This window comes from Orbicella franksi, chromosome 12 (assembly GCF_964199315.1).
Source record: "Orbicella franksi chromosome 12, jaOrbFran1.1, whole genome shotgun sequence".
Classification (NCBI taxonomy): domain Eukaryota; kingdom Metazoa; phylum Cnidaria; class Anthozoa; order Scleractinia; family Merulinidae; genus Orbicella; species Orbicella franksi.
In genome coordinates, this window is record NC_138156.1 from 6,577,785 (window position 1) to 6,592,424 (window position 14,640).

A 14,640-nucleotide genomic window follows, 5' to 3' on the forward strand; every position below is an offset into this window, starting at 1 on the left:
GCCGGTTATGGAAACAACTAGCCATAAATAGTCTCTTAGACCGACATAACTGCATCGCCGGCAGCAATTTGGAGAGGGGCCAATGATTTACAAATATCCTAACATAATTTATTGCAACTTAATACTCACAATGCAAACGTTTGATTGTCAACATTATAGCAAGTCATTGGACTAAATCGTCAAGTTAAATAGAGCATTGTAACCGTGATACTGGGTTGTGTGCGTGAGCAAATTTGCAGCATTTTCTGGAGCATGTCGAGCCTGTAATCCTAGAAAACCACAGGTCTGCTAACAGACCAGAAAAAATCATTAAATCTGGCACTTTGTTTGATCATTTCGATCTAGGCAGGAACTTGCACGTGATTTTTAAATTATGCTAGGTTTAAAATTGGCATGCGGCTTTTCTTGGCATTGCCAAGGTCGCTTGTTAGACAAAAGCACTGGTCTTAAGGTACAGCGATATGCTAAAACGGCAGACGCTGTTTTGTCTTCTAAGTCAGTTTAGAGCGAAAACGCCTAGCATAAGTTACCAAGCAGAACCTCCCATTCACAAAACAGGGTGTAAGTTGAAAATCAACGTTGTTTAGAATCTTGATCCAAATCGTTGAGTTTTTGATATCCTGATTATCCCAGTTGTAGGCAACAGAACAAAGGCTTCGTCTTAACCTGTTTCACTGGTCAATTTAGAGTCAATGACTGACTTTTAAAATCCATACGCTGAAAGTTAGATGACTCTTTATGGCTATCAATGTTTGGGAAATGTTCCAGCCCGTCTTCAGGAGAAACCGGCATAACTTCTTGTTGGTGATACGAAAGCGGGGCATGTTGACTGTTGCAAGACGTTATCATGAGAGAACAGCCACCCAAACTACCGAGCAGTTCGGTGCTGTAGGATCTCAAATGAAGGAAACTGCTCACGACAGGGAAGACTCGAACAGGAATAAACTAGCTATAACAGGTAAACTTTGTTATTACAGACCTGTATGGCTGCAGGAACCTGCACGAGTTGTATGGACATTTCGTCCACGTGGTTCATACTTTCTCATTACCTTAGACGAATTACTCCACCAATATTCAAAGTTCAAGATGAGAGACTTATTCAGAGTATTTCAGTATATATGGGACATAACCCTAACAGAAATATTGGAAACGTTTAAATAAGAATTAACCTCTTGACTCTGATTTCGCGTTTCGTGACATTTGAAGAGGTTAGTATTGAGATAGTCGACGAACGACACGATATCTTCAGCATGTCAGAGACAGAAGAAGGCCCTCCTGAAAGTGACGAGCAAACATGTTATTTTTTCGTTTATTGATATCAGCGATCTTCCATTCAACAGGAGATAAGCACTTGCCAGGAGTAAACGAAGAGTCTTTTGAATGGACCAGAAATCGTTTGGACAACAGTAAAGTTCAACAGTGTCGATGTTTACATCTTGACGAGGACAAATCAAGCCCAAACTCTGATCGAAAGGACTTAACTAAAACAAAAGAATCACTTTGTGGAATTTTGTTTTATTGTTATGTTTTTTGTTTGTTGTTCTTCGGTTCCAATGCTCCTGCAACATAACTAGAGGGCCTATGAGGTCCTGAAACAGATAAACCGTGGAAAACTAGCCTTGCTACCCCAGGGAGAATACGGTTGTTCCCTGCAAAGATATCATGTGATTGCCCTCAATATATGCGCCGCCCCTAGGCTCATTGTAAATGTTATTTTTTAACTGTCACATACAGATTTATAGATCTTGTTTTAACAGTACAAAACCGATTTGTCAGTATAGAATATCCATTTTTAAACACCGTAAAAACTGAAAACTTCAGTTTTTAATCTTCTAGGAAAGAAAACATACAGTTATCGACCTAGTCAAAACAATTAGTTGAATTGATTGCATGTGTAGCAACTCAGAGGATGAACAGAGTGTGTGTGAAATTCAATGGCTACAAGTAGTTTTGTGAAATATAACAGCAATGTAGCCTCACTGAGTGATAAATTAAGAATACTTCGCGCCTGTTGGAGATTTTCCGTGAACAAAGAAGTGGGAAAGAGGAGCTTAGAATAAAAAGTGAAATGAGCCCATATCGCGTGTGTGCTGCGCGCAATATTTTCAGAGGTAGACAGGCAAACTCCCTGAGAGGAAGCATCTTAACATATCCTAGGTCTTGGACTGTAAATTATCTCGTAAAAATAAATCACCATTTGTAAATATACACAAATGAGAATTATAGCAGTCTATATGATCTGGGAAGCCGATATTAACAATGGGAATCCTTAGGCGAAGTAAAATAACAAATACAATACGATAGGACGTCTACATGAAATCGATAACTGGAAACCGTGAAAAATTGTTCAGTGGGTATAAAGATTTTTATTGGTCCGGATTTAAAACTGCATTTCCAGAACTGAAACTAGTTCTTTCATCAATAGCAAAGGGTTACACATTCCATAGTTTAGGTCAAATCAAACACAAGTAAAAGATTTGTGTTTAGAGTGACAATATATTAAAATACAAAAAGCTAGCGGCTGTTAGACGAGAAAGAAAAGGGAGTAATGCGTTCAGGCCTGCAGTGGAAAGCGTCCTTTGATATTTTGCCTTCCTTAACCGCTCTTAATATTTCAAATGTTACTATTGTTGGGAAAAGTCAAATTAATTCAACCAAGCAACCGCGCCATTGCAATTTGCACGTGCAAAAGTTGAGGCGTGACTTTTCTTTTGCAATCGATCGCGCAACTCATTTGTATTTTATCCTCTGTTTCTCGTGGTCGGACTGTTTGGCTTCTTGAACGAAAGAACTACGAAAGTGGCTGACAAATCAAGGTTAATCCTTGTGACTGCCCGGGAAAGTTCAAAGCAATGTACTTGAAGTCCTGATATCGACCAACAACCCACCGAGCTCATTCATTTCTCAAGAAAAGGTAACTGATACTAGAATTATTTAACTTGTTCGACGTGTTTCGAGAATAATAATGGCTGAAGTCGTACAGTAGAGGCGAGATGAATTAAACATGTAGTTCTTTAACAAAATGTTACACTCGGTTCTCCTGACTAAAGAGTGAATTTAAATTTTTTCCACAAGGAACCATTTCCAGGTCAAGATGTTATACCGCATTCAGCACCAAAGTTCGGATTTTTGAACTGATTTTGGCCAACACGAAATCTTTTGCGGCAAATGAAATTAGAGTTAACCCCTTGCTGTGTATTAAGTCTGTAAAATGATTGTCAGCTTTCAAAGACCACAGAACGTTCTGCGACATTTTTTCTGTTGTTTCTGGGCGGCTTGAGTATAGACTTGGAGACAAGAACTCAAGCTCGCTAAACAGATTACGCTTGCTCGATTATCCAGTTTCTCATAAGAATGTTTATAAAAGCGACATGACTCTTAAAATTTCAAGTATGGGAGGTCAGCACTCTTCAGCGGGTTTTTTTAAAATTTGCCGTAGCATCAAATGAATTCTATACACTGTACACATGCAATATCCACGAGGGGTCAGAACTGTGTTACAGTTGTTAAATAGGTGATATTTATTCATTTTCCTCTCTGTTTGTTTCACTTTCAGATGAGAGAAGTAACTAGATAAAGAACAGGACTGGCTAAAAGATGGCAACAGCATTGAATTACGCAATGGTAAGCCATGTTGAGAGACACCTTCAGGTTGCTTTCTGATATGCTTCAAGTGCAAAGTATGTGACAATGAATGTTAAAGATCAGCATATTTTTAGAATTTAAAAAAAAAAAAATAGCCAGATTCTTGAGCTGTAGACTTTGTCTTGTTTTAAAGAAATTCAGAGAAAGTTCTCAAGTCACATGTCATGGCAATGTTTGATATCAAAAGGAATTAATGTGATCTAGAAGGAAAGGTGTTAAAGTACAAATCAAACTCAATTTGTATTTGTTTTTGTTTTCGTTTTTCTTTTTCTTTTTTTGCAAATCAATCAGTACAAGCAATGATATTTGCTGGTATGACGTAAGAGTTACTGTCTCCAGAGGCGACGCTTAAGGACCCCAGGATCGTTGCCAGGGATATCTATATTCTTGCCTTTCGATGGATATTCTTGAGTCTGGCTAGATAGTATTTAACTCATTTTCTGCCTTGTTTGATCTTGGTTATTTCACTTCTAGATGATCAAGTACAGTGAAAGAAGTATCTTGATGAGGCGCAGGGGAGGCTAAAGAAAACAACTGCGAAGAATTACGCGAATGTAAGCTCTAGAACTCATGTACACATGCTAGCCTGCTACCTGTGATCTGGTGCACTGATGTGTTGCAAAATATCAGATTTGATCCATTTTGGGAAAAGTGACCCTAATTTCTCGCGTGAACGGAAGACTATATTTCGGAATTCGTATATAGAAATAGAGGGGATTTAGTTAATTTATCGCCATGGCCACGTTTTGATATCACAAGAACGAGAAAAGAGGTTAAAAGTGCAACTGAAACCAGTGTCTAAACTTGTAGAGATTTGAATCGTTTCAAATTAAGCAATCGTGTACAATTTTACAAGTAAAAGAAAGCAGAATTGATAGCTAAAATTCAGACACGTTAACTGTCACTAGGAGATAAACTGGTATAGCCTACTGGTTAAATCACTCATTTCTCGTTTCATGTCTCGAGTTGGTTTCTCCGACGGTTGAATTAAATTTTAATCTCGGTTCTGAACAATGTTAAACCCATTTCTTAGTTTACTTAGGCAAGAAGGATTCCTGAGTTTCAGAAAAAATTGTCTGTTTACTAGATAACGGCCAGAAATAATAAGTAACTCGGCAAATGTTCTTCGACTGATCCTCGTCGCGATATTTAATCTCGCAGATCACTCATGGTTTGGTTTCTTTTTTAAAATGTTTATTTTCTGTTGCTACAAAGACGACGATTTAGCTTGTGGATTTTTGACCTGTAGGCGAGATTTTTGTCAGCAAAGTGCTTTACTAACAAAAATATGATCGGAATGTGAACGAACATGTGTCGGAGGTCTTCCCAAAAGAGTTGTCCATTTGCTCTCATTTGAATTTTCTTCATCAAGTGATTATAAAAAAAGCTTTTACTTCTCTTGCATCAGCCAAATAAGATTTTTTTCGCTGAATTTGATAAACATGTTCAATTCTGAAATAATTTTTGAGCGTCGTCACGTTCCATCACACGTCATCCCCACGTGCAGTAGCTTAGCAGCCTCTTAGGTCTCTCTAACTAGCGAGGATATTTATAAGTTTATCTTTTCGTAAATAACATCATATGCTATGTATAAGAGAATTTTTCCCGCGAAAAGACTAAGTTTTTTCCGAACTTTTTTCAGTCACTTTTAAAAGCAAATAATTTTTTCCCGCCGAAATACTTAAGTTTTTTTCGATTTTTTTTCAGTCACTTTAAAAAGAGCAGAATTTTTCCCTACCAAAAGAACTAGTGTTTCTCTCGGTAACTTTGAAAAGCGCATTCTTTTTTCCACGGAAACCTTTTTCGCCAAAAATCTTGTCTATGCTGCTTTTTAAAATTGCAGCTTCAAATGTATTCCTACATACAAAGAAACCGGAGGATATCAAGGATATGTATTCATCAGTTTAAATCTTTCCGTAAATAACGCCTTCAGAAGGTCATCAGCTCGGGCAATTTGTTTTGATGTGCCACGCTATAATCTGCCCAAATTTTCTGACTTTCTTGTTGGACTGTGTTGTATTGTGATCAACATCTATTTTTCCCTTGGATTAGTGATCTTTGCCATGAGCTTGTGTACAAAATAAAGACGATCGATATAGGAGATGCTGTCTCCCTCTACTTCCAAATTCTCAGAACAAACATTAAAAGACTGTAAGAAAATCCGTTAAGAGAATTTATGTTTTAATCTTGGCTCTGATGCAACAGTTGGCCAAGAGGATGACAAATAATCAGTTTATTCCTATAGATATTAAGACGAAAGAAAGAACTATAGAGATTGCTGTTTTCACACAAATCACATTTCTGTGAGGAAGGACAAAATTAAATTTCAAGGTTTGGACAAAGCTATTTTGGAAGTTCGTCGCCGACCAAAATGTTTTTTTTTCTTTTTTGTAAATTTACAATTAGTATTTGACTTATAAACAAGTTTATTCTGTCCGCATTTTAACACATCTGTTTATGTTTTCCTTCAGGCTTTGTTAGTACCGCTTGCTGATGTGGATGGATCTAGCAATACCAAGAAGAAAGGATTACAAACAAGATGAAGGAAGACAAAAACTCTTGAAGAACATGGAAAAAATACCAGATAGTCAGAGATTAATTTTGGAGGTAATATTTGTAATTTGTAGTCGCCGGGGAGAATTTTATAAGATTTATGTTCAATAGGATCTAATTGCCTGGTTTTTAGAACCAAGCTCTTCTGCCCGAAATTTAAATTTCGCTGTTGCAAGCCTCAATTAAAACATTTGGAAAGAAATTTATTCAGATCTTTTGTGACTTGAGTCGACAAAAATTCAGCCGAATAGGTCGTACCAAAGTTTATGCGTTAAAAAGAACTTTAAAAAGACTGTCTCAAAAATATAGAACATTTTTGCTCAATATTAGGTTAATTACTCGTTCTATACGTGATCATAAATTTGCTTCCATGCTTTTATCGCATATTCTTTTGCTCTATTTTTCGGAGGCAGTAATTTGCTCTACAGTAACGTCGAAAACATGTCGTGAATTTCACAGTGAAATTCATGGCATGTTTTCAACGTTATCATAAAGCGAATTACTACCCCTGCAAAATAGCGTAAAAAAATATGCGATAAAAACATGGAAGCAAATTTTTCGATTGCGTGTGTTTTTATATTATTTTATGGCGGCAAAAATTCGCTCCTTGTTCAGAGTTTTCAATAATAAACAAGTTTATTTATTCACTTCTTTAAACTTAGCTCTTATTTGATTTAATAGCCAAGATGTTGTAAAATAGCAAGTTCGTTTTGGAAAGCAGCAGTATTCGTCGAATTACTTTTCACGATTTTTGCTTAGCTTTTTTCATCAAGCTTGTATTTAATTTGAAACTGATGCCCGGAAATATTACATGTAATGTTGCTGTATGATAATTTCTTGTAATCAAGAGTTGTAAATAACTTTGCTTCTTATTTAACAATTGTAATTAGTTTATTAGTACTTAAGAGACCAATAAAACAACTTTTATACAACAACTATCATCTCTTTTCTTTATTGTCTTTTATTGAGCGTAAGAATAAACAAAAAAAATTGCGCTTTTAAAAGGGCCTGGAAACTAGTCGGAATGTAGGCTATCTCTTTTACTATTTTTTGACTATGCAGGGTTGCCACGAAGAAAAAAAATTCTGCACTTTTGAACACAGACTGGTTAGAAATCAAACATAAACTCTGACTTTTGATGGGTAAAAACCGTTTGCAAACTGCACGATTTTTTCCCGCCAAAAGACTTAGTATATTTTTGATTAAAAAACCAGGCACCATTCAAAAGCGCAGACTTTTTTTCTAAGGACAATTTTCCCGCCAAAGAAGTTTTTTTTCGAAATTTTTCTCAGACCCTTTTAAAAGCGCATCTTTTTTACAGCAGAAAATTTTTCCCGCCAAAAGACTTAGTTTTTTTTTCGAAATTTTTCAGTCACTTTAAAACGCTAAGAATTTTTTTTCCCACCGAAAGATTTAGTTTTATTAACTTTTCTCTCGTTGACTTTGAAAAGCGTATGCTTTTTTCCGCGGAGATTTTTTTTCGCCAAAAATCTTCTCTAAATTTATTTCTAAACGAATACATTTATTTCAGTATCATTGAACTTCTTGATTCTTCTGGCGTCCTTTCTACCTAGCTGAAAGAAAAAGAAAAATATTTGAGTCTGAATGGCAATAATCTGAGAATAAGTTGTAGAGTGACAGTGTGAGTGGCATAAGTGGTAACCATAATCACGTATAAACATGCTTGTTATGTCCTTATTTACATTTTTAAGCTTAACACAATTTTAAAAGTTACGTAGAAATTTCAGTTGAGATGACCAAACTCTTTAAGGAATCGAAGAAGTCTTGAAAAGTCGCTAAGTAACCCCAGCTAAGTAGTGAGAGGAAAAAATAAAATTTCCTATTCACACCAAGAATAGTGCGTAATTGTGATTTTATTCATCTTTATCCCTAAGCTTAAACCTTTCAGACTTGGATTTGAAATATCAATTCCCCCAACGTATTCCCATACAATCCTGTTAATGAAAGTACTAAGAATTTGATGATACATCAAGAAAATGTTGCCTTGATCCTGGATCCAAGCATTGCTATACTTACAAAGGTTTTCAGAATTTTGTGTGAATCAAGACAATATCAGAGCACTACTAGATCCTCAGTTTATACTGATTGTTATGACAATGCCCACTTTGTGAATTTGTTTTACATCAAGACAGTATTGTCTAGCATTAACTTGCCTCTCTCTCTGTAAACTGTTGGTAGTTTTTCGTTTATATTAAGTTCTAAGAATCCGGTGACGACTTCATGACGAGTTTAAGCTAGAAAATAAAGTCTTGATGTACAACAACTATAACTATCCGATAAGTTCCCGATCATTATCCGATGAGTTCCCGATCATTATCCGACGAGTTCCTGATGACTATCTTCTAATCAGAAATAACTGGAGCGATTCTTAAATTTCATGTTGCGTCAGCTTGAAGTCTTTTCGAAACATCCTAAACAAAAAGAATTCGTTCTAGATTTATAATAACAAAAACTAACCTGTCATTGCTGAAATTGGCTCCGTCATCCATCTTTGTGTTCCAGTGTCGTCAGTACGTTTATTTTTTTGCATCTTGTTTGCCTGAAAAGCAACACAAAAACATTTCGATTAGTTACTTAATTTATTTTGGTCACATTTTAATTTTGCTCAAACAATCCACTACGTCAAAAGCTAAACCAAATGATATGTTGCATGAAAGGGTAAACTGACCTGTCACAGACGTAACTGGCTCTGTAATCCATCTTCGTGTTCTGGTGTCGCCATTTTGTTTATGTGCATCTTGTTTGCATGAAAAGCAATGAACGAATTTTGATTAACCACTAGATTAATAAATGCTGCAAAGCAGGTTGTTTATCAATACCTTCAGTTGGACTTTTGAGGAAGGAAAAAGACACAATCTTCACGACCATGAAATGAATTCAAACCCTTGTCATGAGATTCACTTCCGGTATCTGGACTTTTTGTCAAGACGTTCAAGAAATCATGCAAATAAGTTCTGGCGATTCCAGTCCAGAAGCTCGTATATCAGACCTCTAAAATTGGTGCATTGGTACCATTCTCTAATACAAGATGTCATCCAACTACCAATGGCTCCCATTTGTGTAATTAACATTCCCCGATTTCTGATGTAGGAAAATTAGTTTTAACTATACTGACATAGCGAATTCCAGGCCAAAGTGTAACCCATCATCAGATACAAGAGAGTAATAACTTTAAATCCTATATAAAAGAGTATCCAGCTTCCTGTCAATTTCATGTCCACGGTGTCAAGTTTCGTTTGTGAAACTGCACAAAATCTTGGCAAACTACACAAAACCTCCAGCATTTAAAATTCAACTTAATGGTGTCTCAAAGGATACAACACTATATCAATCGTACGCTCGAAGTTTAAGGTCCAAGGAGTAACAAAACATAAAGGTTTTAGTTACATACCACGAGCAAGAAGACTCTTGTGTCACTGTACATGACTGTGCTTGTCAACTTGCTTCCCGACCTCGCCGTTACTGTTCCACCAGAGAAGCCTTTAATTCCACTCCAGATCCCAATTTTTAAGTTCCAGTTACAAGAGTTTTCGTCTGGGACATGCAAAGCAGAGATTTTATAAACTAAAACTGTATTTCTAGAGCGAAGTTTGAACAAAGTTGCCCAACGAACTTTCACTGGCCTCCTCGTGTAAAGGTGACGATACAAAATGAATACTTAATGAATGTAGAAAATTTGCAATGCAAATCAAACATTCTCTCTCTAGGTATTCGAGTAAAGAATGGTGCAAGACATGAAGCGCTTACGAACAGACGAAGCGAAAAATAAAATAAACTCTCACCTTAATGCGAAGTGCAATTTCAATTTCAGTTGATAGCACCCATCATTGACATCATTTACTGACTGAGATTATTTTACCTAATAGAGACCATGAGGAGCTTTGCCCACGAAAAAAATCTATGCAAATTAGGTTAATAATAAGCCATGGGTGTGTTGAATCCACCCATGGCTTATTATTAACCGTAACTGAAGATCGAAGTTCGCAAGTTTTGTACGATCGAGGTGTTATTTGTCACATTTGCGGTAACACATAATGACACTAATTTAGTTACAAAGCCCATCCAGCGGCATTATTTTTCTCATGTGGTCCGCAGCTTTGTACATTGTCACGTTTCATGAAATGGCCGTAATAATATTTATTAAATGTCCTGAAATCTCAAGTTAACATATAAGAATGAGGTAAGACTCCAAACTTTCGTGTTTGCGGAACAAATACCGCTAGCAGACCAGCTTCCCTATGGAAAAAGAAAAAAAGAGGCAGATATTATGTTAAGCACGAAGATGATTCCTTTCTCAAAATACAGAAACAACTCAAAATACGGACCTCTCAAACAAGGCAAGAAATGCTAGGGTGCAAGCAGGTGAAATAAATAAAGCAGAAAAGGTTAGCATTATCATTCTGCTCGACAGATAACAACAGTTCAATCAAGAACTGACTAGCCAAGTAAGACGGAATTAGCTAAAGCGCGAGGTTAATATTCTGCCCGACAGATAACAACAGCTCAATAAGAACTGGCTACCCAAGTAAGACAGAATAAGCTAGCGCGCGAGGTTAATATTCTGCTCGACAGATAACAACAGCTCAGTGAGAACTGACTACCCAAGTAAGACAGAATAAGCTAGCGCGCGAGGTTAATATTCTGCTCGACAATAACAACAGCTCAAGAAGAAGTGACTACCCAAGCAATACAGAATGAGCTAGCGCGGCAGGTAAAAATTCTGCTCGACAGATAACAACAGCTCAATAAGAACTGACTACCCAAGTAAGACAGAATAAGCTAGCGCGCGAGGTTAATATTCTGCTCGACAGATAACAACAGCTCAATAAGAACTGACTACCCAAGTAAGACAGAATACGCTAGCGCGCGAGGTTAATATTCTGCTCGACAGATAACAACAGCTCAATAAAGAACTGACTACCCAAGCAAGACAGAACAAGTTAAGCCGAGTTAAGTATATATTTAGCGCAAAGTGAATCAGATAGTTTGCTTCATTGCGACATATGACAACCGTTCTCACAGAACTCTCTTCTCTGGTTTAGGCTAGGAACGTACGAAAATATGAAAGCTCTCTGATATCAGCATATTTAATAATTTCAGTGCAACTTACCACTGCAGTCTTTTCCTTGTTGCATGGCATTGTGGATCGGAGGATTGATGGCAATGCCGCGCGGAAATTTCCCGCCAAAAATAATTTAGTACGACATGAACAATGATCATCGAGACAAAAAAACACCAAATGCATGCCTCGTTGTCTTAACCCAAGAAAACGTCATTTATTCCAAGACCTGGCTTTAAGGATTCGGACTCGTCTATACTAGCTATATAGCTAGAAAAATATTGCAAGGTAAACTGCGAAATCTTGACATCATTCTAACATAAGAATGTGGCTCAAACAAAAACATAGAATATACTCGAAGTCATGTTCATCAATCGAAAGTGCCGTGCGCCATGTATCCCTATTTCGCTATGCCAAAATTAAGACTAATGATCTAGTAATTACTGATTTCAGTCTTGTTCGGCATTCATACATATGTTACCACAGTAGATTTCTACTGGCTGTTTTCGCCATAATTGTCATAATTATTTTGGTACAAACCGGCTTCCCTTGACGCGACGGTGTTGGCAATGTTTCCACAAAGAAAAATGTCATAAAATTATAACCATCTCTTTTAAGCCCCACAGTGAGCTATTCTGGCGGTTTAGCAAGGAGAGTACTATAACAAAGATGCGACAAACGCATCACTGGCTTCAAGCATGTTCGCAAAGGCAAAACTGCGTGACAAATAAAAGCATGTATGGGGTCCTGTTTCATGTTACATTTCCTGGCGTGCGATGATAAGTCGTGTACAAGATTAAAAGACCTCCTGGAAATAATTTTTTTAGAGGGTAAGGCTCCTCATGATGTAGTTTTATTGACCATTTATACGTCATGGCATCTCAGGTGCATGTAAATTTAGCTCGTAACAAGTGCCAAGGAAACAGGGGCAACTTACCAAAGAATTTGTTACAACTCATCAAAAACCAATTCTGAGGGTCCCAATAGGTTTGGCGGGATGCGGGATTTGGCATTTCTTTTCGCCGTGATATGCGAGATTTGAGCTAAAAACAGGGGGGGAGGGAGCGGGAATTACAGTTACCAGCGGGAGTGGGATTTCGTGTTTTTTGGGGGGTTGGGAAGCGGGATACGGGATGTCAATTCTTACTTGACCACATAAATACTGCAAGCTGGCGGAAACGAACCTGTTGTGCGTATAGCTGTGTCAGGTTTCAAGTAATGAATAGCAACGGCTCTGTACCCTGTCAGGCTCTGTCAAACGTATCCATTATCGCTAGACTACATTAGTATCATGAGATTGTATGAGGTGGCATATTGTAAAATATGGACTGGAGTGAACTGGCGTGGACTGGCGTGGACTGGCGTGGACTGGCGTTGAGTGGACTGGATTTGTAAAACATGGAGTGGATTTGTAAAAGGTGGATTTGTAAAACATGGATTTCTAAAAGGTTGATTTGTAAAGGTGGATTTGTAAAACATGGATTTGTAAAAGGTGGATTTGTAAAAGGTGGATTTGTAACAGGTGGATTTGTAAAACATGGATTTGTAAAAGGCGGATTTGTAAACGGTGGATTTGTAAAACATGGATTTCTAAAAGGTGGATTTGTAAAACATGGATTTCTAAAAGGTGGATTTGTAAAGGTGGATTTGTAAAACATGGATTTGTAAAAGGTGGATTTGTAACAGGTGGATTTGTAAAACATGGATTTGTAAAAGGTGGATTTGTAAACGGTGGATTTATAAAACATGGATTTGTAAAAGGTGGATTTGTAAACGATAGATTTGTAAAACATGGATTTGTAAAAGGTGGATTTGTAAAAAATGATAATTTAAAATTAAAGCTCGCGACGAGAACAGTACGGAATTTTTTTTTCGCGCAGATCAAATCGGAAACCGTGCAATAAAAGCTAAAGATTGTGGCACCCAGGGGACAATAAGCAACAAGAACGTAACAGTATTGAAAGAAAACTGGATGTTATCCTACAATATAATTGGCCAGACGTTTGTGCAAGCGGCTAACAAAATCAACTGTTATTTAATTCCGTAAATCTTTGCTTTTAACTATCGCTACCCCGGCTACCAAAGATTTCTGTCGGGCGTCGGGAATACTTCTTTTCGTTTGAGTATTGGCACTGTTGACAGCTTGGCGCTGCTGTCAATTACATGCATCCATAAACAAAAAGCTGGAGTAAATGTTTTGACACAATAGGGTTTTCAGATCCCGCTTTCCCGCCCATATTTTCCTGTTAATCCCGCCATCCCGCCTCTTTTTTGCCTGGAAATCCCGATCGCGCCCACTTTTCAAAGACGTTTCTCAGTTAATTATCAATTTGCTAATTAATGATTAATTTAATAATTAACATAGAAAGTTTTTAAAAATAGATATCGCATAAAAGATCACAAAAGGATTCAATGGGTAGCAGATAAGTCAGCAGGAACTAATGATTGTAACGTTTCTTTCTGCAAACCGTTTACTGTTTTGTTTTCTTTTGTCCACGTATCGGTGAAAGAGAAAGATTGTTCATTCCCATATTCAAGAGATGGCCCGTAAACACCCTTGACAGTTTCTTTCAAAGCTTTCAGCGTCTTCACTTTCCTTGAAATCTGGGCTCGGAACTTTTCTTTCCGAATGAAGGCATTCCCGCTCGCACATCCTTTTCGTAATATATGGCGACGCAATTTATAATCATTTGTCATTGGTGGATCTACGGGAGGGGCTCGCCCCCCCCCCCCCCCACCTTATTTTGGGCGAAGAAAGAAGAAATGACTGAAGGAAGAAAAGCCGGCAGGGCAAGTTAAGCAAAATCTCCTTCCCCCCCACTTTAGCTCAAGGTCTGGATCCGCCACTGAATGTCGCATACTTCATTCGGTAAATCACTATCACTGCCACTGCTATCCAAGCCAAGTGCTTTGGAAAAGGTCGAAAGACTAGGAAAACTAGAAAGGATCGAGGGTCAAGATTACAGACGCAAGCTTCGAAAATGTCGGAAATGGACAGATGTCATTGATTTCAGAGGCCAACACAAATGATCGCAATAGCACTCAAAGACGGCATACAATATAATCTCATGTTACTAATGGAGTTTAGCGATAATGAATACGTTTGACAGAACGTGACAGGGTACAGAGCCGTTGCTATAGCTGGTTTTCACGTGACGTCACTAAAATTCAAACAACAAAACTTTTGATCTTCCTGCGATTTTACTTTAATGATACATAAGAGCAGCTGAAAACTAATATTCATACAAATTTTCGCCCCGAATGGGTTCTTGGTTTTGTGATACACTACGCTTGAATTTCTAAGCTTTTGCGTGACGCGACATTTGCATGACGGCCTAGAGAGCTCTCATGATGGTTAAAAA

The 14,640-nt window shown here is 37.5% G+C and overlaps 1 protein-coding gene and 1 long non-coding RNA gene across 2 annotated transcripts; one reads left to right on the forward strand and one right to left on the reverse strand.

Moving 5' to 3' along the window:
* Positions 1-253: 253 nt before the first annotated feature.
* LOC145463278 (uncharacterized) lies at positions 254-7,136 on the forward strand. The gene is made up of 6 exons (XM_081447018.1): positions 254-958; positions 1,341-2,914; positions 3,557-3,624; positions 4,120-4,199; positions 6,117-6,252; positions 6,880-7,136. The coding sequence occupies exons 1-2, from the start codon at positions 739-741 to the stop codon at positions 1,568-1,570; spliced, it is 450 nt and encodes a 149-aa protein (XP_081303144.1). The 5' UTR covers positions 254-738; the 3' UTR covers positions 1,571-2,914; positions 3,557-3,624; positions 4,120-4,199; positions 6,117-6,252; positions 6,880-7,136.
* Positions 7,137-7,489: 353 nt separating this feature from the next.
* Positions 7,490-9,832, reverse strand: LOC145462606 (uncharacterized). Its single transcript, XR_014041220.1, has 4 exons — positions 9,611-9,832; positions 8,888-8,956; positions 8,677-8,758; positions 7,490-7,772 (listed from the first exon to the last, which is right to left on the reverse strand). It is a non-coding gene; the product is annotated as an uncharacterized LOC145462606 (long non-coding RNA).
* Positions 9,833-14,640: the final 4,808 nt, after the last annotated feature.

Coding starts and splice junctions, on each gene's coding strand:
- LOC145463278 (XM_081447018.1), top strand. CDS start 739: ATGGCTATCAATGTTTGGGAAATGTTCCAGCCCGTCTTCAGGAGAAAC. Junction 959..1,340: donor GAATAAACTAGCTATAACAG/GTAAACTTTGTT, acceptor TCCATTCAACAG/GAGATAAGCACTTGCCAGGA.